The 25,422-nt window shown below is 34.1% G+C and overlaps 1 protein-coding gene across 1 annotated transcript in view; it reads left to right on the top strand.

The window, feature by feature from the left end:
- Spase22-23 (Signal peptidase complex subunit Spase22-23) overlaps positions 1 to 25,422 on the top strand; it is a 71,424-nt gene that overhangs the window by 30,460 nt on the left and 15,542 nt on the right. The window contains exon 3 of the mRNA XM_090396825.1: positions 4,032 to 4,106. Coding sequence (XP_090252951.1) covers positions 4,032 to 4,106 — 75 coding nt within the window. The remainder of the gene's footprint in view (positions 1 to 4,031; positions 4,107 to 25,422) is intronic.

Raw genomic sequence — 25,422 nt, 5'->3', positions numbered from 1 at the left:
TTAAAACATTTTTTGTAGTAATGAGCACAACACCCACACTTCAGTAAATTATATTTGACAAATTATACTGTTTTCATTCCATTTTGTCCAAGCATGAACAAACAACAGTTTGCACATGAACCATTATTGCCGTTATGTTATTTGTATGCAGAGACTTCATTCTGTCACTTTTTTTGTATCTCATAATGTGTAGTATATGCCCTCTTCGTAGGAATATGTAATGACGCCGTGTTATGATAATTCACTTCATAACATATGTGTCCAAGGAAAAAATGTGCTGAACATTATTGAATACAAACGGAAGTTTGAGGTCTGCTGTTCTGTATATTAGTTGTATAGCCACTTCATGTGCAGGCTTATTGGTTTATGCTTGATTAAATAAGGATGAAAGCAAGAATTTCTTGTGCAAATATAATTGCCTACTTAGCGCTGAAAAAACTTGCAACATGACAAAGCAAGATGGACTGACACATAAATGAATAGCAAGATACATTCTAATATATATACACCCTTCTCTCACATGTCTTTGTAAATCACTTTTTTTTTTTTGCTTTTAAATGTTACTCATCCTTATATATGCAGTATTCTATGTACAAGGTATCATTTACATTAGTATGCTGAGTGCTAATACAAAGCAGGGAAGCATTCTTTATATGGAAATAGTATTCAGTGGAAACTACTTGCTTCTTGTATTATTTCATTTTTAAACTTTTGTGATTGTCCATGACAATGTTTGTATAACATTTTTCCACATCAAAAATTGGAGGTTTTATTAGATAAACTGTAAATTTAAAAATTTGCACATACGAAATCTAAAGAAGTGTGTGTGATTGGTTAGGTGTGATTGATTGTTCATTTCTATAAACACTAAATGCCTTTATTACTTAAAGCTATAGACTTCAGTATGTATAATGCTGTTGGTGAGGAGATCACCATAGTAATATTACTCCATTTGGAATTTGTATAAATTCTATATTTCATGATGCCTAAAATAGGAATTTTGATTGAAGTCTAGGAAAACTAACTTGACTTAACTGGATATTAATTCAGGTACAATTTTTAATTATTGAATTCTGTTTCAAGTATTGACGAGTCTTTAAGTCTTCTGCTTAATTTTCTGATATTCCAGATGCCACATTCTGCTGAAAACTGTCTATAGCAACTAATTTTCAAAGTATTCATTTCTGCAAAATTGCAGAGTTCAGAAAGGCATTGAAATACATTTTGTAGAGTGGGATTTTAAAAATGGCAAAACATATTTCACAAGTGAGCTATCTTCCATTAGATTGCTACTTTTTTTTTGTTGTCAGTTGATAATTGAAAAACCACAAAATAGGTATGATGGATTGTTATGCAAACTATCTGAAGAGATAAAAATTTTGGATTCATTGTCCTTTCTCATCTCATTCAGTTAGGATCCCACGTAATTTGGTGGCAGCAAGTCAAAGTTTTCAAGATATAAATCATAAAAGTACATAAAAATAGGTATAAAACTCACATATTTAGGTCCAAACCTAGTCCGCTTTTCTCAATCAAATGAGACGTGAAATGTGATTTTTAGCTCCACATTTTCTTATACACTGTAGAATCCGCTTATTGTGATTACAGATAATGTTATCAAAATCAGTAAGTCCCAAAATACACCATTTAAAATGAATTATAAATAATCGGTCTATTATAATCAAAGTTCTGGTTATTGTTATCAAAATCCTCGAATGTTTAGCCTTTTGCATCTCAGAATTAAGAACTTCAAGGGTTAATCAGGAAAGAATTTGACAAAGAACATTTGTCAAAATCTGACTTTTGTGTTAATCTTGGATGCAAGTGCAATTGCAAAAAAGATTTCCCTACTTGACGTTGAAGGGAAATGAACACAGATTCTAAATCTGTGTGCATTTGGTAGCAATATCATGGAAGCAAGTCTCAGAGAAGACTACTGAAAACTGCTTCCAAAAAGGTGGATTTTTTAAAACAAACTCTGAAACTTCTTCTTCCAAAGAATTTGAATATCTTATAAATGAAATTTTTGATAAAATCCCAGATGACATGTCAAAAGAAGAATTTGAAAATTGCTTGGATATTGATAACAGTGTTGAAATGGTGGCTACAATGACAGCGTTGGAAACATGTCAAGCTGCTTCCAATGATAACTTTAAACTAGTAGAAGGAAGTGAACCTAATACAAGTATAGAAGAACAAATTTTAGAAGCTCCTCCAACCAATGCCCAGATGCAAGAAGCTCTGACTACTTTGTCACGGTGTGCAACATTGAGCAACAAACTTTGAAAGGCATTATGAGTATAAGCAATTTGTTCATGAATTACTATATTCAAACACATAACAGACAACACTAGATAAGTTTTTAAAATAAATTCTAGGTTGTTGCTTATTAAAAAGTTGTTTATAACAATAAATTAAATAATGTTCGTAACAATAAATTCAAATAAATGATGCAGTTTTTTATATCCTTCGCTTACAGATGTAACAGATGCACATTTGAGTATGGAAAATGCTAGAGAATGTTTTTTTTTTTATCTGAGTGGGTTGACCCAGTGATGTTTGAATGTAGCAGTGTAATGATATGAAGTTGCAATCATGGGATTTGAAAATAATCCATCCATCTTCAAGGCACACCTTTCCTAATTGGGTTGTGGGGACAGCAGCTGCAAGAGGGACTTCCAATGGTCACGATCCTCTGCCACCAAGCTGAGGTATTCTGGTGGGACTCCCACCAGACGTGTCCATCCAAGGTTTTGGATATAGTCTATCCAGTGAGTCCTTTGCCTTTCATGTGGCCTCCCACCCTCTGTCTTGGCAAAGAAGGCCTGCTGGAGAGCCTCTCTTGTGGCATTCTGACCAGGTGCCTGTACCATCGTAACTGTGATCTCTCAACACGGAGAAGCAGCAATTGAGTATTGAGGGTTTCCCGAATTGCAGAGCTTCTGACGCTGTTGAGTCTTGTCAGCCCCGCAACCCTTCGAAGGAACCTCATTTCAGCTGCTTGGATTCGTGTCCGCATTCTTTTGGTCATTACTCGGCTCTCATGACCATAGGTGAGGATGGAGACATAGACTGTATTGAAGACGGCCAGCTTTGCCTTCTTGCTTAAACTCCTGCTTCAATACTACCGAACGGCCATGCTCCTGCAATATTGCACTTGCTGATCCAATTAGAGTATCTAGCTCTACGTCCCACTTTCCATCACTCATGAATATGGACCCTGGGTATTTAAACTTCTCCACCTGCCTCAGTGGGACTCCACTCACATGTAGAGTGCACTGGGATGGTTGTCTTTGAGACCACAAATGTTTCCATTTTGGCCACACTGATCTTCATCCTGACTTCTGCACAAACAGCTACAAACCTATCCAGGGATCTGCTGGAGGTGATCTGTGGCAGAGCTAAGCAGAACTATGTCATCTGCAAAAAGCAGAAGTCCAATGCTACATCTTTTAATTTTGACACACTCACTGCCTCAGCTGTGCCTATCAATCCAATCCATAAATATTATGAAAAGGAGGGGGTGACAGAACACACCCTTGGCAGAGACCAACAGAGACTGTGAAAGGTTTGAATTTTGTGCTGTTTACCCTGACACAAAACTCTGGGCCTTGATGGCAGCTAATAGTTGGTCATCCACTCCATACTCCTGTACTACTTGCCAAAGCTTATCACGAGAGATAAGCTTTGGCAAGCTTTCAAGAAATAGCGTTTAAAGAGAAGTCTTTGAATGCCTATATAAATTCCTTTTGGAATTGTTTAGAATAGAATAACTGTAAATAGTTGTATGCTATATATATATATATATATATATATATATATATATATATATATATATATATGTATGTATGTATATATGTATATATATGTATGTATGTATATATGTATATATATGTATGTATGTATATATGTATATATATGTATGTATGTATATATGTATATGTATATATGTATATATATATATATATGTAGATATGTGTGTGTATATTTAATTCTTGTAATTTTCACTCGAATCCTTAACCTATTAACATCTTAGCAATTTGTTTAATTGGAATGTCAAGCAACTTTTCTTGTACCTGACTGCTGAATATGTTACAGATAATAATGTAAGTATTGTATAATTTTTAAGAATTTGAATTAAAATATTAATTTAATATCATTACTTTAAGCAAAGACATTATTTAGACTAAGTAGCTTGAGCAGAAGCCATAATAGTTTTAAAGATATCAAATATAGTTTTCTTCCTGAACTGCTGATTTCTTCACCTAGATCTATGCAAGTGTGATCTTTTGATTTCTTAATATTAATAAATTTCTCACAACATTTATCATACCATGCTTTTTGTTGGTCTCACTTTAAGGTGCAGAATTCTCATTAAAAAGATATAAGAAATTTACACTTTAGTTAAATGTGCGAGTTGAAGATTATGTAAATTGGAAATCCATTCTAGAGACATTTCCTTTAGTGCTGTATTTGGCCTCTAAACGTCCACTAAGTTCACTGTCCATAGTAACAGAGTTAAGGTTTCAAGTTACATACTTGAAAGCCAAGTTTCTTTCTTTCACGCATTTTATTGAAGTGTGCATAGGGGGAAAAAATAGTGACCCTTCTACATACTTATAACCTTAATCTTTGGCTCAAATTTGTTTTGACATGAATTACTATGTGTTTGCAAAAACACAGGGTAACATATTTCAGTCTGAGAATCAAACTGAAACAATAGAAAACTTGGCTATTCTTGTTCTGGAAACACAGAACACATGTTTCTCATCAATTCATAAGTTCTCTAAGGGAAAGAACAACAACAGATGTCCTTGCATACAATTACTCAAGAAATTGACAACTTATACCTGTATCTCAGACAATGAGACAGTTTATGCCTATAGTTTCACAGAAGGTTCTACAAGGAAGAAATAGAGGAATTTTTTGAGGTACATGGAAAGGCAGTTGACATGACGAAAAGGAATTTGTCCTTGTTGGAGATCTAAATAGCAGACTAAGAAATCATTACCAGCCATATTGAAATGTTTTGGAAAAATGTGGAGAAAAGAGAAAAGCCAATATTAATGTAAGTACCTGCTAAAATTTGTTGAGGACATGAATTAGTTATTACTAACACTATGTTCTAACATAAAAATGTGCAAAAGACACATGGAGAGAATATGCAAGAAATAAGTCGCATTGATTATGATATTGTTCATAATGATGTTTTCTCACTGCTTTAGGACATGAGTATATGGAGGATTTGAAATTGGAAGTGATGACAATTTAGTTTTGAGCAGGATAACAGTAAATTTCTTCTTGAAAAGAGGAGTGTAAAAAAGTTTTCAAAGGAATCCAAGTTTGAGCAGCTTTCAGAGGTAAATTATAGACTAAAATATACAAACGTTATTCAAGAAAATGAAAGTTTGCAAACAGGAACCAAACCAAGGGAAAAAATGTATCAAAAGTTTCTGGGACAGAGAGGATATACAGAAATATATAAGAAAGTGCAGCACTATATAAAACTGGCTACACCAAGTCATGGGAAAACTTTGGTAAGAACTTAGAAAATAAATATTAGGAAGGTGACAAAATATTCTGGAGGCTATTGAAAAACGCTTAGGGATGAAGGAAAGAGTACTGTAATAGGAATTGAATATGGTAAAGGTGACATGAGAACTGAAGATAAAGATATTCTAGATGTCTGGAATAAATACTTTGAAAGGTTGCTAACACAAGACTCCAATATTATCATTATCAGATCTTATATTTCTATCGTCTAAGGCACATCGTACCATATCAATCCACCTATATCTTGGTCTTCCTCTGCGTCGTTTTCCTGCCAGAGAACACTTGTTTTGCTAATCTTTCCTCTCCCATTCTATTTAAGTGACCATACCACCTGAGATTAGCTCTGCTAACGTATTCCTGGATGCCGACAATGTCAAGTTCTTTCCTAATATCCTCGTTTTTAATATGGTATTGCCATTGATGCCATCTGTTCACGTCTCTAATCTTTCTCAGGACTCTCATATCTGTGGTCTCTGGTCTTTGGTCAAGTGTTTTACTTCTGACCCAGCTCTCAGATCCATAAGTTAAAATTGGTTTGAACACTATCTTGTATACAGCTAATTTAGTGTTCCGACTAATTTCTCTCTTATGAATTTATTCAGTTGACTTCCTACCATACCAGCTTTCTTGATTCTGTTGTCTATTTCCATATTTAATTTACCATATTCACTAAAAATCGTGCCTAAGTAGCTGAAATGTTTTACTTGTTCCACAGGTTCTCCATTCACAACACAGTTGACATTTTCAATGATTCTACCAGTTTTCATTGTCTTTGTCTTTTTAATGCTGACCTTCATACCATATCTATTACTACAGTTATTCAATTAGTCAGGGAATCTTGCAAACTTGTAGCGGATTTATTCAGAAGTATAACATTGTCCGCATAAAGCAAAGAGCTGACATTAACATCTCCAATTCTGATATCATGTTTAATACCACTTTCCTTCATAATGTGATCCATATAGATAATGAATAACAGAGGGGATAATGTACATCCTTGTTTCACACCAGATTTAACATTAAACCATCTTCCTGTACATCCTTCAATTGTAACTGCCGGCTTACAACTCAAATACAGACTAAGTATTGCTTGATATAATGCCCCATCGACACCATATAACTGTAGTGTATTGAATAGCTTCTCTCTTGGCACCTTAACATATGCCTTTTCCAGATCGACAAAACTCAAATAGAGATTTCTCGACTATTTTTCGTATAGTGAAGATCTGATCCTGACAGCCTCTATTTGGCCTGAATCCAGCTTTTCTTCCACAATTCTTCTCAAGTATACTTGCATATATCTTACCAGGAACACTCAGTGGGGAAATACCTCTGTAATTCTCACATTCAGTTTTATTTCCCTTTTTATGTATGGGTACTATGAGAGCTCTACTCCAATCATTGGGAATTCGTCCCTCTGTCCAGACCTTCTGAACTATGCAGTGCAGCCACTGTAAGACTTTTATACCACCATACTTCAGCATTTCTGATCGAATATCATCTACTACTGCTGCCTTTCCACATTTCAAGCTTTTGACTTTTTCTACTTCAAGTATGGATATATATTCCTGACTGTATGCCTGTTGAGTGTTTTTTACCACTGTGCTATCACTGCTTGTTTCATTTAGCAATTTTTCGAAGTAATTACTCCATACTTCAAGGATATCTTTTTCTGCTGTTTTCATGTCACCTTTATCATCTCTAATTCCTTTTACAGCACTCTTTCTTCCATTTCTAAGCTTCTTCAACACCCTCCACAATATCTTACCACCTTCTTGATATTTATTTTCTATGTTCTTGCCAAAATCCTCCCATGACTTTTGTTTAGCTAGTTTTACACAGTGTTTCGCTTTTTTACATTTGTCTGTGTATTCTCTAAGAGCAAAAGCTGACTTATTTGCCAGGAACTTTTGATGTGATTTCTTCTTTTCATTCACTGCCTCTTTAACTTCCTGTGTCCACCATGGAGTCCTGATTTTTCTATCCTTGCAGACAACCTCACCACATGCCTCTCTGGCCGAATCAGAGTTTTCTTCAAGGCTTGCCACTGAATCTCCAAGGTTTGGTTCCTATACAAGACATTGCTCAAGCCAATTTTAACTTGATGGATCTGAGAACTGGGTTAAAAATAAAACATGATCAAAGACTGGAGACAGAGATATGAGAGTTTTGAGAAAGATTAGGAGAGATGGAAAGCTAAACGGCTATTTTTTTCTGGCGAAGTTAGTTAAATTAAGGGGATAAAATAATAAGGTATTTTTATCCCCTTAATTTAATTAACTTTACCAGAAAAAATAGCCGTTTGGCTTTTTATCTTTGTTATAATATAATATATGGGCACACCTTTCTGGCATTCGTATAGTGAAGGTATGCAAGTTCTTTTCACTTAAACTTTGATATCATCATCATCCAGGTCTAGCTACTCACTGATAAGACCTCAAAAAAAGGTTGAAACCGGTCTGGGTAGTGACCTCTTTTCATAATGTAAAGCAGTATTACATCTCCTAGGAGCTGTATGTTTTTACATTATGAGAAAATATCAACGATAGTGAGGGATCTTGCTCCACCTTTGCTTCAAGTTGCCTTGGTGTTGTACTACCAGGTGGTCACTTACCCTTGGATTCGCCGATAGTTCTTCGCCACTGGCTGTAAAATAATAAGGGATTTTTATCCTCTTAATTTAAAGATTAGGAGATTGAACAGATGGTATCAATGGCAGTGTCATATTAAAAAATTGAGAATATTAGGAAAGTGTTTGATGTTAGCACTCAGGAGTGTGTTAGCAGCTAATTTTTGCTGATCTGCTCACTTAAACATAATGGGAGAGAAAGGTTAGCAAAATAACAAATATTCTTTACTAGGATGGCAGGAAAAAGACCAAAATCATGGTGGATTGATACAGTTAGAAGTGCCTTAGAAGACAGAAATATAAGATCTGATAATGTTGGAGTCTTGATAAATAACAGATTAATTTGGAGGAAAATTGTTGATAGGAAGTTAAAGTAATTATATAACTTTTTCATGTGGTACTATCATGATATCATTTACACCTCCTTGAGGATACATGTCAGGAATTTGATGATCAAGCATATCTTCAACATATGTTTTACTTTGAGCATATTCAGTTTCTGTTTAAAGCAGGTACCAAAAACATTAATACATTAACAGTTTTAATTAAAAGAAACATACGTATTAATCACAGTGAAAATTATTTAATTGTAAATATTTCATCCTAAGTATCTTAGGAAATCATCAGTACAGTAGTTTAAAACAATAATAGGAATAACATACCATTAGGGCACATGATTACAGTAGAATCTCATGAAACGTGCATAACGTGTTACAGAAGTAAAAAAAAAAAAAATTAATTAATTAAAAAAAATTATTTAACACAATTTTGTATGGCAATTTCCCATACTTTAGGAATAGTAAGAACGTCATTGCAGTTTAAGTTTGATCTGTGTAGTAGGGCTTCAGAACTTTCTTTGTATAAACGTTCATATTTATATAAAGATCTATGTAAAAGTTTAGATTTTTCCCAATGGATCCTATGGTTTGGATTTTCAATTCCGTGTTGAGAGTGGCCAGATTTCTGCGGTTTAAAAAGACGAATGTGGTCTTGATGTTCCGAGATGCGTTTCTGAATAGACCTACCTGTCTGTCCAAAGTAAGACAATTTGCATGAGCATGGAATCTCATAAATGCCAGGCAACATCAAAGGTGAGAGTTTGTCCTTAGGAGAAGGTAACAAGTTGTGAATTTGGTTGATAGGTTTGTAAGTAGTGGCAAAATTGTATTTCTTCGTAATTTTAGAAAGACGTTTGGAGATGCCTTTGACGTAAGGTATGGGAATCCTATAGACTTCTTCCTGTTTTTGATGTGTGGAGAAGTGACTGATTTTTTTTTGAGTTGTTTTAGGATTATATCCATTTAGGATGGCTGTATTGTTGATTACTTCTAATTCCTCGTTTAAAGATTCTTCAGAGGAACAGAATTTGTGTGCTCTGGAAACTAGTGATTTAATAATGCCAGATTTCTGAGATGGATGATGAGTGGAAGAATTGTGAATGTAGCGACCTGAGAATGTAGGCTTGCGAAAGACAGACGTGGCGATGAAACCGTCTTCTTTTCTTTGTATGTGTAAATCCAAAAAGGAGATACCCTGTGGAGATTCTTTTTCTAATGTAAAGTTGATGCGATGATGAAGAAGGTTAATTTTATCTAGAAACATTTCTAATTCATGTTCGGGATGATCCCAGACTGCAAATACGTCATCGACATATCTTAACCAAATTTTTGGTTTGGGTTCAAAAGTGAATTTTTTTTTTTCCCTCAAGGTGTTCTAGAAACAAGTTTGCTAGGTTTGGTGATAAAGGAGATCCCATTGCTGTTCCTTCTTCTTGCTTGTAAATTTCATCTTTCGAAGTAACCTGATGTAATAACAAACTTGAACAATTCAACTATATCAGATGGAAATTTTTGAGTTAGTAATTCTATTGTTTATTTATGGGGAATGTTTGTGAAGAGGGAGACAATGTCGAAGCTGATTAACAAGTCAGTTTTTGATAGTTGAATGTCTTTAATTTTTGTGTGAAACTCAGTAGAATTTTTGATTGAAGAGACTGAGTTGCCTATGTGAGGGCAGAGAAGGTTAGATAAGAATATTGATAACTTGTAAGTTTGACTGCTGATACAGTCTACGACGGGTCTAAGTGGAACATTAGACCCACCCGTCTTGCATGGTATGTTTTAAGCTTTTTGATTGTTTCTTCATCTAAGGAGGAAGTTTCATTAAGTAGCTTATTTAATTTTCTGAGTTGACGTTTTGTAGGATCATAATCCAATTTGGCGTAAGTATTACGATCTCGAAGAAGTAAATTCATTTTTCGGTCATATGAGTTTGTATCAAGAACCACAGTGGTATTTCCTTTATCAGCTCTGGTAATGATTATGCTTCTATTATGTTTTAAGGAAATAATAGCTTTCAATTCTGATGGTGGGATATTTAATTCTGAAGGTTTGGCATTGTAGATCACTTTAGCTACTTCAAATCGAAGTCTGTTGGCTTCGATACTGGAGAGATGGTTGACATTTCTTTCTATGGCACATTTTCTTTATGTATTTTTGGGAGTCCGTAAATACGGGGGGGGGGGGGGGCGTATAGAGTTAAACGGCTTTAATCTGTTGGTAACTTCTACAGGCCAAGAAGTAACTTTCTTAAGGAGCCTGTGAAGTTTTCTCATTTGTGAGTTGGTGGGATTATATTCGATGGGGAGGTAAGTAGCCCGATTTAATAGAAGAGCATTAAGCTTACCTTTGTAGTCCTTTTGGTTAAGTACTACAGTTGCATTTCCCTTATCTGCTTTGGTGATAACTAATTCTTTATTATTCCTTATTTCCTGTAGAGCTTTAAATTCCTTGTTGGATATGTTGGTTTTTGGTGGTCTTCCTTTGGAAAGGACACAAGCTACATCCAGTCTTACACTGTTGGCGATTTGATGTGGAAGGTGGCAGATTCCCCTTTCGATCTGGATCATAATATCCTCACTGGGTATTTTTCTGGGAGCAATGGCGAAGTTGTGGCCACGTGCAAGCGCGTTGAGGGCTTCAGGGTGACTGAAGAAAGGTTGATTACAGTGTTGGTAGCAAGTTTTGGATTGATGGTAGAATTCTTTTTTAATTTTTCGAATTTTTTCATCTGTCAGCCTCGTATTTTTTCAAATTCTTTGTCTGCAGTGGTACACGAGATGTCATGTAAAATAGACCACAGTTCGTGATTTAAAGTGCACGAAAGTTCTTCTAGGAGAACGATAGCTTCATACCTTCATTCTCAGTTACTGTGTTGTTGTGCCTGCATGCACGTGCCTTTTTGTAAGTTCCTTTTGAAAATGGCAACGTGACGTTGCGGAAATATCAGAAATATTTATTAAAGTATAATTTAATTTATATTCGGATCCACGTTGTTCAATTCCCTAAGTGATTTAGAAATCTTAAAGCATGTGTTGTGATGAACTGCCAGTTCAACCTTAATAAACAAGGAATAACTATTGTCTCTTCATCACAAAAGAAATGTTAACTTGTTATGGAAAAGTTTTTGTTTTATTCTTAGTTTTTAAATTTATTCACTTTTGAAAGTAGTGACTCACCTTGAGTTAGGATATCATTACATAAGAGAAGCATCTCTCCACAGAAGCCTACATAATGACATTAGCTAATATCTGATTGATATGTTCAGTATTACATTGAGGTCTATATGAAGTTGTGAATAATTTTTTATACCCAATGTATTACATACTTGAATAAAATGGTGTGAGAAAAATTTGGATCCCTATCTGTAAAGTGTTCCAAGACTTCCAGAACTTCATGTGATGCCTTCAACAAAACACCTTGCTATAGTCTCTGCCTTCTAGTCTTTAATGGGAAATGCTTCTGGATAGCAAGACAGTATATCTATTATAACAAAGATATACTTGTTACTTCTTCTGTTTGTGGTAATGGACTTGTTATATCCACAGCAAAATACAGGAAAAATTTTAACGTCGCTATCTAAACATACTCAGTACTGTATTATGTTTTCATAAGTCTAGTGTTTTTGAGAACCTATGTGTTCTACAAGATTAGAGGAATGACAGGTTCAATACCTGTAAGATCATCACAAAATGAACAATGATTTTAGGTAAACTACTAGTACATATTTATTATTTAAACATCTGTAATTCATCTCTATTGAAACAGATATTCAGTATCGATTGGAGAAACCTTAGAAAGTTCGCAGCCTTTAAATCCGTATAAATTTTCTTCTAAACCTTATCTTCCTTTTAGGCCCTTGCTACTTCCACATTCCATTTGTCATGATTGCTGTTGATATCCTGATACAAAATAGAAATTGGATTCACTTGATGTTTTGATCACTTCATAATAGATTTTCTTCCCAGAGGCATCTCTTCTAATTCACTCTCTTTGATTGATCTAGAGAGGCAAGCTGCTACTATATTTTGTTTTCCAGGAATGTAGCAAACCTTAAGATTGGATTCTGGAGTTTCTGAAGATCAGTGTTTAATTCTCAGATTTTTGTTATTCATGTTTCTTAGAAATGATCAGGGTTTTTGGTCTGATCTAACATATCTTGACCATTTAAGTTATCTCAGTTTGCTGAGAGGAAATATTTCCTTTTCAATAGTCGATTAGTTCACTTCTGAGTTGCCCAGTCATCTACTCAGGAAAGCAATTAGTTTTAATTCATATCCTTCATTCTGTTCTACAACTGCAGCAATATAATCACGAGATGATGCAATCTGTGCTTATGAAAAAAAGGTTTATTAAACTTTGTATGAATTAAAACTGATGAGAGGGGGGGGTCATTAGAAATGTTTTAAAATTTTAAATGATCTTGGTTCTTTAGTTCCCAAAGTAAATTTTACTCTATCCTTATAAGATTTGGTAGAGCATTTAAATATGGTGAACAGTTTGGAATAAACAGTTGGTAAAAATTTATCATGCCAGCAAATCTAACTTGTCTATTTTGGGGACACTGAAGAAAGCTAGAGTGCTAACATTTTATTCAATCTTTACTTATCACATGGCAAAGATATACAACTTCTTCCAAAAAGAAATTTCATTTTGATATTTTCTCTTTTAAGTTAAATCATGTAATCTATATTTATATGTGACTTGTTTTAGAAGTTTGCAATAAGAATCAAAATTTACAGAATATAACAAGTCTTGAAAGGTCAGAACACCATTTCCCAACATATGTGACAGAATTACATGTAATTCTTGTGGCATACATGTTGGAGTTTTTTCCACTGTGTGGTAGATACTAAATATTGTCTGTTCTTTTTTCAGAGGTATTTGGTAGAATTGATCAAGCTTTGAGAATAACTTAGTGCCATTTAAAGTAACTAACGATTCTTTTATGCTGTTCAGAGGAAAATTAATGGGTACTGCGACCTTATTTAACTGCCCTCAAATCAAGCACAGAATGCAAAACTCCATTTGTTTTTTTCAATAGTAGGACTGTTCTGCAATGATTCTAAAGGCCCAGTTATATCAATTATAGATGAGATTTGGGATCTTGGAGGGATGGTAGACAGTGGACTGAAGTTCAGAAGGCACATCACAAGTATTGAAAAGACTGCAGATTGTATTGCTGCTATGATAGAGGTGGTGGTGCCTCTATAAGTCATTGGTCAAATCACATATGGACTATTGCTCAGATTTGGTCACATAGTTTTCATTGTGATGTAGAAACACTAGAGAGGGTTCAGAGATGAATGACCAAAGTGATATTAGGGCTCTGGAGTGTTGGTTATGAAGAGTATTTGAGGGAATGTGGATTATAGAGGGTGGTGGATAGGATGGAAAGAGGATATATGATAAAATCCCTTAACTAACTTGAAGGGCTCTATCAGATTAATACAGAAGGAATTATAGAAAGAGTGAATGAAAGAAAGATGGGAAGAATTGGAGGCCATCCCTGGAAGTTGTATAAAAATATGGTGAAGGGTGTGAGGAGTAATTTTTTTATGTGGAGATTTGTTAGTGAGTTGAATGCATTGCTGGGGTATTTATATTTATCTTCACAGAATGTTTAACTATATTTGTAGGAGAGAGAGAGAGAGAGGCTAAGTATCGAGTAAAATGTATTAAACTTCTTAAACGCCACATCCACTGAGCCTGTGTAGCTCGGTGGATGTGGCGTTTGCATACCACCGCGCTTGGCCGCACGAAGGAAGACTTGGTTTCGAGTCTAGTCGGCGACTAGAGGAAATTTTTCTAAGCCTTTTTTCGACCGGTTCCCGAGTTAGTCGATCACTGGCACGGGCAAGCAGGTTTTTCCTCCCGGAAACTCGGGTTTTTCGTCCTGTAAACTCGAGAAAATCGACCGTAGAACCCACATTATTTCAGACATTAAATATATTGTGTTAGGGTTAGGGACCACGAGATGGCGGCACATTTGAGCCGTCTCTCTTCACTGCGTACCGCTTAATTAGTGATAGCCTTGGGCCATCTATCTCTGATTGGGTACCAGTGGAGATTGAACTGCCCACTCAGTCTCCAAAAGTTAGATAGGGCTAAATGGCCTCGCCTGCTCCCGTATATGGGAATAAAAAGGCGTTAGCTGATTTTTTGTTTTTTTTAAAAAAACAACCTTTTCATAATCTTAGTATCCTTATCCTTTTAGATAATTTAAGTGGAAATTTGCAAAACTCTTCTTAGCAAGGTTTCACTAGTAGATTCAATTTCGTCCATGTTATTATTATTATTATTATTATTTGACACCTCCAGGGAGTCCAAAGACTCATCGAGGGAGAGTGTGCCAACAGCATCGAACGATTCGTCCCCATCCAACTACTAACCACGCTCAAACTTATTTAACTGAGCCATTAGTAGCAGAGGCTCTACCAATCGACCAACCTATGTTGCTAGAGTTAGTAAGTTGTAATGACTATAGGTTTTGTGAGAATTGTAATTAGACCTACAGTATTCATTTCTTAACAAGGACAGGACACTTGTAGCATAATCATAGCTGTAGCTCTAATTCATAAAAGAAGGCTCCCAAAATTGCACCTCTGTAGCGCAATTGAAAGAACAATGGTACATTGCACCCTTCGATCTGAAAAGGCATAAGTTCAATTCTCTTCATAACAAGAAGAATCTTTATATATATATATATATTTTTTTTTTTTCAATTGAAGGTGAGTTAGCCAATCTCGTATGACGGGAGCAGGGTTTATTCTCCTGGAAACTTTGATGTTTCATCTCGCATACAGACAAATCGGCTTTGAGTACAAATGCAATTTACAGACAAAAAATACCAGTGCTGGACAGTAGGTGGTGTTGATGTAGATCAGGAATCACAAACTGGTGGCCTGCAACCTTAATGATTTCTTTTCTAAAAATCAATGTTTCTAACATCCTGCAGGGATTAAAACAGAAAAAATTGAAACTTCTAAATGTTTTATGACAGCTTTAAACAAAAGTAAAACTTATTATTATAATTCTTTTTGCCATGTTTCTATCATCAGATGTTATTTGATGATAGAAAATCTTTATAATAAAAATAAAAATCTTTATTTTTGTAAGTCAAAATTATGTATATAAATAATTTTCTTAAAGTATGAATAAAATGTAATTGAACTTATATTTTCTAAACTTATTTTTAAAATTTAAATGGTGGTGTAACTGTTTACGTAAATCGTAAAGGCCCGGCAACCAAAGGGCCTTTGTTAGAACCTTTATTTTTTTAGTTTGTTTTGGTTCACAGAATAATATTGAATACGGCCCTCGTCTGATATACATCTAATTGACTGGCCCTTGCTGCATTTGAGTTTGAGAACCCCCCTCCCCGATGTAGATGACAGTACTGCGGTTCACTGTATTTGATGGATTTAAGTGATAGAGAGTTGTAGAGTAGGTGCTCTCTCTTAATGAGTCTGGACTCCTTGGAGGCATCCCATAATAATAATAAATATCCAGTTAAAAAACTGTGCTTGAAATTCCCTTAGTAATAAGGAATTCATGTCGAAAGTCTTAAATTTAGATCAGGAAAATCAACTCCAGCCCTTAAAAACTAGTGTTGCTACTAATTCTTGGTTAAAAATTTCCTTCAGATTGAAGGAAACACCCAAATGGCACTTGCTCTCAAAACACTTTCACTCACCAGTTTCATTCTCTTTCCATAAATCCTTCAATTTTCATGATGAATGCATTTTGCGCACACTACACTAAAGAAAATCATACCACTTCAGTTCATCCAACAAGGACATCTTGACCGTATCGGTATGGTACCATGCATTGGTGCCATGCTGACAACATTGAATTTAAACAAAAAAATGCAAGGTTTACTTAACTATCACACATCCATATATGTGTGATAGTTAAGTAAACGCATATATGGATCATATAGAATGTTGCTTTTGGAAGAATATAGAAGTGAATATGATAAAAAGCTATATAAAGGTCAGAAAAATATTCTAGAGGCTAAAACTTAGAAATAGAGATTAAAAAAAGCATTTTAAAAGGAATCAGATAATGAGATAGGTAGCAACATGGTAGAAAAAGCTATTTGAAATCTGAAATATTGAAAGGCAAGTAGATGATATATGATATGCAACATGAAATGCTCAAGTATAGAAGTATAATTGTTTTATAGTGGCTGTGCTGAAGGTTGAATTATAAGTAATAATCTGGGATAGAGATTTCATAATACTCACCTATAAAAAAAAAAAAAAAAAAAAAAAAAAAAAAAAAAAAAAAGAAAATAACTAAATGTGAAGCACAGTTCTGTACCGATTGTTTCATGTAAGATTAATGTTAAACATACTGGAAGAGGAGCCAGAAGTTGAAGAGTAACTTGGGAAAAGAACAAGCTGGGGTTTAGGCCAGACAAGGGCTTGTAAGATAATTCTTATTTTAACACAAACAATTGAGAAAAAGATCATAGGAATGTGTAATATAGATCTCTATTTGTTTTGAAAAAAGCAAATGATTAAAATACAAGAAAAAAAAGCTGTTCAGAGCATAAAATTATATGGTGTAAATGAAAAATTGTACAGAACAGGTTAGAATGGAAAGTAGCTTTTGCATAAAATGAGCCATAAGATAAATGCTATAACAAGTTAGTCTTTTTAATGATTTTCATAGCAAACTATGAAAGCAGACAGGAACATGAAAAACTTCTGCTGCATTCTCATTGGGGAACCTATATATCAGGCAAAACATTTTAACTATTATTGTGCAATATTAAGCAAAAATGACAAATTAAATATGGAAATAGAATTTTTTTTTAATATCTATCCCACACATGAAAGGTCACAGAGCCTGTAGCATATCAGTGCTGTGTGTGGTCAAGAAAGTAAGAAGAAAGGAGGATTCTGTTCACTTTTTATCCCAAAACAGCTGAAAATTGTCTTTTTCTTTGGTGAAGGCAGAGTGGGGAAAGACTGTTCCAAAGAACAGAAGTAGATGGGAATGAAAGAGGATGCAGAAAAGTTGGTTTGGAAAGTTTCAAGCTAGACTGTAAATGGGTTGTTAGTTAATAGCAGCTCTTGTTCTTATGATTTTGGAGGTAAGGTAGTGACCAATTCAATGAAGCAAATGCCTGTGGAAGTGTCCAAAAGTAGAACAGGCATAAGAGTAAGCAAATCTAATATGATGAAGTGCCAGTTGAATACATTTACAGGAATCCACACATCCAGTACCATCTTGGTTTCCAGTGTGTAGAATCCCATGCACTTTCTTTGCTCACAAATTCCCCATTTCCCATTTGGCTAAATCTGAGCATATATATATATATATGATCATATCAAAGCTTATAAAGAGAAACATTAACTTCCCCTACTCCACTTTTGGTGCTGTGTTGCTTGATTTTGTAATTTGTTCCAAGTTTTGCCTTCCTGAGGTTAATGCATTATGTAGGTTTGAAAATGAACTTTTATCTTTTACCTAAAATGTCAGTCTATTCATAGCTCCCCTGAGGATCTTCTACGTTAGTTTCATGTACCACTGTCCTTCCTTAGCATCTGGAAACAACTGGATATTAACCCTCAAATCAGTATTATTGAAAGTTTTTTTCTCTTGGTTATACTATAAATTAAAGATGCCAAGAAATTATATTCTTGGTTTAAACCTTTATCTAAGTGTAAACAAATGATGTTTGCACATGAAGTATCTTCACAACTGGGTTACTTGTATATTGAGGTTAATGACTTCACATCAATTGCCTTAATATCCCATAATGCAAAGCATGGACACTACCCAGACCGGATTTGACCTTTATAGAGGTATGCTTTTAAGTGTGGAGATTTCTCTCCAAAAACTCGTGATCCCTCAGAATTATTTAACTCATTACTCAGCAGTGGTTCTACTCAGTGGTAGGTCCACCCCACCACCAAGCATGAGCCACTCATACCTCAGGGAAAAGCATCCACAGAAGTGGATGCTTTTCCCTGAGGTATGAGTGGCTTCCACCCCCCTCCCCCCACATCTGTGGAAACCACTTCAGTGAATTTTCCCAAATCCACACAAAACTGTATCAGTGTGAGCCAGACCCAGAAGAGATACCAATGTTGAAGTAATGCAGGTCATATTATTACCTAATTGTATATGGGTTATATATAATTTCTGCATTACATCAACCTTGGTATCTCTAATTGGTCTGGTTAGTGGCCCTTTCCATAATACATTGCATTTTACACATCTGAAAGGGTGTGTGCTTTGCATTATGGGATACTAAGGCAATTGATGTGAAGTCATTAGCCTGTATATACAAGTAACCCATTTGTGAAGATACTTCACGTGCAAATAATGTTTGCACGTGAAGTATCTTCACTTAGCTTGGATAAAGGATTAAACCAAGAATATAATTTGATTTGCTGACATCCTTAATTTACAGTATAACCAAGGGGAAAAAATTTCAGCATCTATCTTTAATCGTAAGTATTTTAATAATGTGTGACACCTTTTGATATACTTGTATATGGGTAATATGACTTCTGCATTATTTCAACCTTGGTATCGCTTCTGGGTCTGGTTCCTGCTGATGAGACCTCAATTAAGGTTGAAACCAGTCTGGGTAGTGGCCCTCCCCAGCATCAGTAATGTGCAAATTAAATAACAATAGCAGTAATGCAAGCACATATGCCTGTGACATTCTACTGCCTATCAATCAGACCTCTTGTCCATATCATTAGTTTCATATCTATTCCCATTTTCTCCGATTTGTCATACACTAGATTGTTTTCCCAAATCTGTGATATGCATTTAGGCATAAACTAATTAAACTAATTGCTTATACTTTTCATTTTTATCTTCTGCATCCCGAGTCCTATAACAACAACAACTTGTGTCTTGTCATGTTAAAGGAGGAGATCCTCATGTCAACATGACATGACATAGGTTGTTGTTAGAGGACTGAGGATTATCCTATTAGTAAAGTTGAACTGATCAGTGTCCTACTACTCATTTTGATGAACTTCTCTCATTAAGAAATAAGCATTGACATATCCAGCTAATTAGTGTATCCTTTCATCCATTAATATCTATCTCATTTCATTTGGTAAGCTGACATTAAATTCCTCTCACCTTCCCTCTCTGCTTCTATGATTATCCACATTAGGTGTACTCTGTCGTGCCACATATTAGGTCATTCCTTCTAACCAGTTGCCTTTATGTTATAATCATTCTTCTATATACACTACTTTTTGGTTCAACTGTATATATTTAATTTCTCTTTCCTCCCACCTTGACATCTCATTTCCTTGACTCATATTCATGCTCTCTTCAAAGTCCAGCACTCTTTCCAAATATATAACATCAAATCCATTTAAATTTAGCAGTTCATCCTGCTAAAACAACTTTCTCCCATCAAACATATTAGGTACATTTACATACCACCTACTATTCCTGTAAAACTAGCTTGCCCTTCTGCAAGTGCTCACACAACCATATGCTGATTTCTCCCAAACAACCAGCACACTGTCATACTGCTGGTTTGTCATGCATTCTTACAGGGTTTTTTGTAATATTTCTATCCTTATCTTTTTAAATCCACAATTTGAGTACACTTGGTCATCAACTTACTACCGACTTTCGTTCTGGCTGACAGGTCGTAAGTCGATCTGGTCGTATGTCGGCCATATATTTATTAACAGTATTCTTTAACCTTTCTAATCTTTTTATCTTTATAATTTATTTTTATAATCTTTTAAATTTATAATTATGTATATTGTACATAATGTGAAAAATAATACTGTACAGTAAACACAAAAATACAATCTAAAATTAATACAAATGAAATTTACAAAATCAAATTTTAATCTTTGCTTGTGCTGGGAGATGTTCTCTTGATGAGGAACATGCCGAGCTTTGTTTGAACAGTTTGTTTCTTTTTTCCTTCATATATCTCACGATAAGCCTTCGTTTGCACTGTGCAAAGGCTCATGGGTGAATTTTTCTGTATTAAATCTTCCATCCACATAAACAAAAATTTTTCCATTACATGGATGGATCTCTGTCGTTGTTTGGTTAAAATTGTAGACTTCATAGGTGTGGAACCTTTCACAGCTTCCCGTATTCTTTCTTTGTCCATAAGTATTGTCGATACCGTGGAATGTGATAACTTCAAGTCACGTGCTATCTTATTCACTTTCTTTCCGCTTTCATACTTCTGGATAACTTTCGTCTTGCACTCTAAATCAATAGTTTTCCTTGACTTCTTAGCTGGCATATCTGTAGGTGAAGGCATTTTCCTTTTACTAGACATTTTATGGGTAATATTTCAGTAGAATTTTAATTAATACACCACATGCAATAGATGCTTGAAAGCGACTGAGCATATATGAGAGATAGTTATCGTATGCGCAGCTGCCTGATTTATTATTAATTTATTCTTGTGTGTGTGTGTGGTCGTAAGTCGATGACCAGGTGTAATTCTTTTATCATTTTATATTCTATATTTTTGTTATTTCAAATTTAACACTGATTTTTGATATCATTATCAAATTTGATACCAAATTTAACATCTTTATTCTCAAAAAAATCTTTCTAGTCAACAAGCAGTGAATTCAAATCACCATTTGAATTACAATTCAAATTAGAGACTATTACAAATCACTATGAACATTTGTGAATATTTTCATGTGGTGAATGATGATCTCATCATCTGGTATGAGATCACTCTGCTTATTAGTGGCCAGAAATGGTTCAGAAAGTACTCTTGTCCCATAGCAGGTTCTCTAGATTATCTAAACATTATCATCTATCATATACTAGATTCAGAAAACTGAATCTAGTGTATGATAGATAATAAATTGTTTTTCATTTCTAATTCCCATACATATGCATAATTAAAGTTTTTTAAGAAAATATATTATAATTCACAAGAAATTATGTTCTTGTAAATTAACCTTGACTCGAGCATAAGCAAATTTGTGCGTGAAGTATATTTACAACTAGTACACTTGTGTATAAAGACCATTGACTACATCAGTTGTCTTAATATCCCATAATGCAACAGTTAATATTGCTTACAGGTAACAACAGATTACTGCTTCGTTTTATTTCCAGGAATCTACCAGACACTTTGTTACATTCTTCAATTCTGATGAAGAAAGTTAAGACTATTTGTTTCTTTAGTCAGGATAAATCAAGCCATGCCATTTTCACTAAATAGTCTTCTAGAACGAAAAACTAAATACTGCATAGCTCATTCAGATTGGTCTTTTTATGGAAACTTGTGAAGTATTTTGTCACCACCTAAATTTGAGCTTTTTTGATTGTATTATCTCTGAGATTTAATAAGTGTACCGCCTAGAATTGTAGCCAGTCCTCATAAGGAGGTGGCAGGATTTTTCCATCTGGATACCTAGTTTTTCATCCTGCAAAACAAACAGGATGCAGCATATATTAAATTAACAGGCATAAGCTGGTCTTGGTTGTTTTGGCTATAATCTTTATCTTGAATGTCATTCTATTTTTTAGTGCAGTTGTGTGTTAGTACTTGAATAATGCATTCTCTTTCTTGTGTATTAGTAATTCAAATGGCATTATAAATGCTTTGCTATTTATATGTAACTGTTTAAGTCTAGTATTAGTGCTCTTTTAACATTTATTTGATATTCTTAAAACTGGTTGATGAAATATGAATTGTTAAACTTATTATTTCTTTTACATCTGCTAACAACCTCAATTTATGCAAATTCTCAGAGATATCTGAACTTGTTTTATCATACTTTGAAAAGCTGCAGACTTAATTTCATCTTGATACGCTTCAGTATACGTGTAAATATGCAAGTGGTATTTTGAAATAATTCCCAATCACCTGAATATCTCTTTATAGAGGAATTAACACAAAATGTTAAATTCTCTATAAAGAGAATTTAACTTGCATGAGACCATTACTACAATTATTTGGTGATTTGAAGTGGCATGAAAAGTACTAAGATGTTATATAGGTTTCTGACTTATGGGTGGGATTATCTCTGGAGGGAGAATATGCACATAAGTATTTCCATTCTAGTATTAGACTTAAATGAAAAATTATTCTTAAATTTCAAAAATTAAAACAAATTATTTTAAAAAGATCATCAAATTCCTGCCATGTACCCTCAAGGGGTGTACAGGATATGATAGTACTACATGAAAAAAATTACATCATTACTAACTTCCTATCTACAATTTTCCTCCAAATCAGTCTGTTACTTGTTAAGACTCCAACATTATCAGATCTTATATTTCTATCGTCTAGGGCATGTTTAAGTGACAATACTACCTGAGATTAGCTCTGCTAATGCATTCTTGGATGCTGACAATGTCAAGTTCTTTCCTAATATCCTCGTTTTTAATATGATATTGCCATTGATGCCATCTGTTCACACCTCTAATCTTTCTCAGGACTCTCATATCTGCGGTCTCTAGTCTTTGGTCAAGTGTTTTACTTCTGACCCAGCTCTCAAGTCCGTAAGTTAAAACTGGTTTGAACACTGTCTTATTTATAGCTAATTTAGTGTTGTTGGATCCTACTTCTACAAACAGGAACAAAATAAGAATATTTACATTTCAATTAATGCACAGTTAAATTATCAAATATAAATTCTATATTAACATAGAAATAAGCTAAATAGCTTGATAATATTTTAATTTTAACAGAGTTTTTCTACTATTAATACATATATTCTTGATTAAATAATTAAATATTAGATGAAAATTAAAGGTAGTTATGACTATTAAATTGTAAAATATGTTTACATTAAATAATATTTACAAGTCTAGCCTTTGTGATGGAAGATCATGTTGGATTCTGAAGCAAATAATAATTACTTTAATCTCTACATAATCAGAATCCAACAAAGGCTTACTCTTCCTTTGAAAAATTTTTTAAATTTATTTATAACTTTAATAAATAAATAAATAAATTTATTTATTTATTAATAACAGGATCCACCTCGATGAACCAAAGGCTTACTCTTCCTCTGAAAAATTTTTCTTTAAAGAAAAATTTTTCACGCTAGGTCTTTTGATAGAGGAATCAGACTGCTCATTTCCTTTTTTAACTCTTAAACAATTCCTAGTTTGAATTAAATCTGAATTGCTTTCATGTTTTATACGTTTATTTCTTTCTGTATATGCTCTTGTATCTTTGCTGCTCTTAAAATAAAGAAACAATTGTTTTCTAAGCCTATAGTGTGGTAATCTTCTTTCAGGGTAGAAACTCTGTTCCTTGTCACTAATATCCAACCTAAGTTGTCTTCCATCTTGGTAATTCATTCTTTTAGTCTTCCTTCTGAGATCACTCAAACCCTTGTAATTCTTTCCTCTTCTTATATTTTCAGTTCTGATATGTAAAGCAGATATCTTAGTAAAATTGATTTTAACTGGCATTTGATTCTCAGCACAAATTTCTTGCACAGAATCAGACACTTGAAGTTTTGATGTCAAGTCAGTGTCAAGTTGAATAACAGGCTGATCAAGTTACTTCGCTAACATAATCTGCTGTGGGATTGAAGTTCTTGAAATCCTATAGTTATTTCTGTCAATTTTTTCATTACTTCATCTAACTTATTATTCATTGGCTGTTGCAACTTTTCTACCTCCTGGTGAACAAAGTCTTGTACTGCCTTGAATAACTTCTTGTTGGTTTGCTCATTTGTCTCAGACATGCAGTTATAATTAATAGAATTCTCTTTAATAATTTTATTTAAACCTAGGGAACAATCAGTTTTTTCTACTATGTTTACAAGGCCTATATTGGATGAGGTACAAAGGTCTCCAATCATCTGTTCCTTTTCCTTGCAGCTACAAGGCATCCCTCTAGTGAGGTTATCTTCTTCTTCTTGTAGGCTGTCTCCCTCAGTTCTTGCCTAACACCTTGTCTAAATTGTTGATAAACTGCCCAATCCAAATGAGGTTTGTCTTCATTGGATACATTTAAACTATTAGAGAGAGTTAGTAAACGATTGTAGAAATCAGCAACACTTTCTTTGTCCTTCTGTGTAATTCTCTGTAGTTTCCATAAATTTGGTCCAACACTCCTCCGTTTACAAAATTGAGATAGTAAGGCTTCTTTAAGTTTCTTGTGCTCAAATGTTTCTCTAAGTATAGGAGATGAGAAAAAATATGTTTTAGCTTTACCAATTAGCTTGTTTCTAAGTAATACCAACAACTGAAAGTCTGTCCAACCTGCTGTTTCTCTGAGTTTCTCAATAAAAGTAAAAAATGATAGCACATCATCAGAGTCTTCTCCTGAAAACTGGGAAACTACCTGTTGGGGATTCACACTTCTGAAAAATTCACTGTCTTCCATCTCTGAACCAGATGAAACTGCCATTTTAACTTTTTATCAGCTTACAAACAAAAAAAATTCATAATTCTAAAACAATTTCTTTCTTTGCCTGATTCTAGTTTACAACCTATCCACTTTGATTCCTTTAAATTACTTTTAAAGTTTCTGGGATCACTTTATCTTAAAATTAATACTCTATATCTTAATTAATATTAGTGGAATCAAATCCTGTCGATTGCACCATTTTGTTGGATCCTACTTATTCTTAATCTATACTTTGGATCCGACATGATTACAATTACGATGTTCTTAACTAATTGATAAGTTGCGAGTTGATTTCTAATTCAAATATAGAGAAAATTTATATTTAAAGACTGTGCCACTCTATATCTGAATTAGTTCAAGAATTGAAGAAAAATCAACCTTCAACTATTTCTCCTTAAAATATATACTGGCCTAGTATATTTGACTTACTTAATTTACCCGCTTTGGTTCGAATATTTTATGAATGGTGCAGTAAAAGAGATTCAGGCAAAATACAACTTTAAATAAACAAAAACAAACATTTAATTTTGAAATCACAAATT

The sequence above is a fragment of the Typopeltis vanoorti genome, chromosome 8 (assembly GCF_054136105.1).
Source record: "Typopeltis vanoorti isolate ZY-2024b chromosome 8, IOZ_Tvanoo_1.0, whole genome shotgun sequence".
Classification (NCBI taxonomy): Eukaryota; Metazoa; Arthropoda; class Arachnida; order Uropygi; family Thelyphonidae; genus Typopeltis; species Typopeltis vanoorti.
The sequence above is the reverse complement of the archived record's forward strand: the minus strand, read 5'-3'. Positions and strand labels throughout refer to the sequence as shown.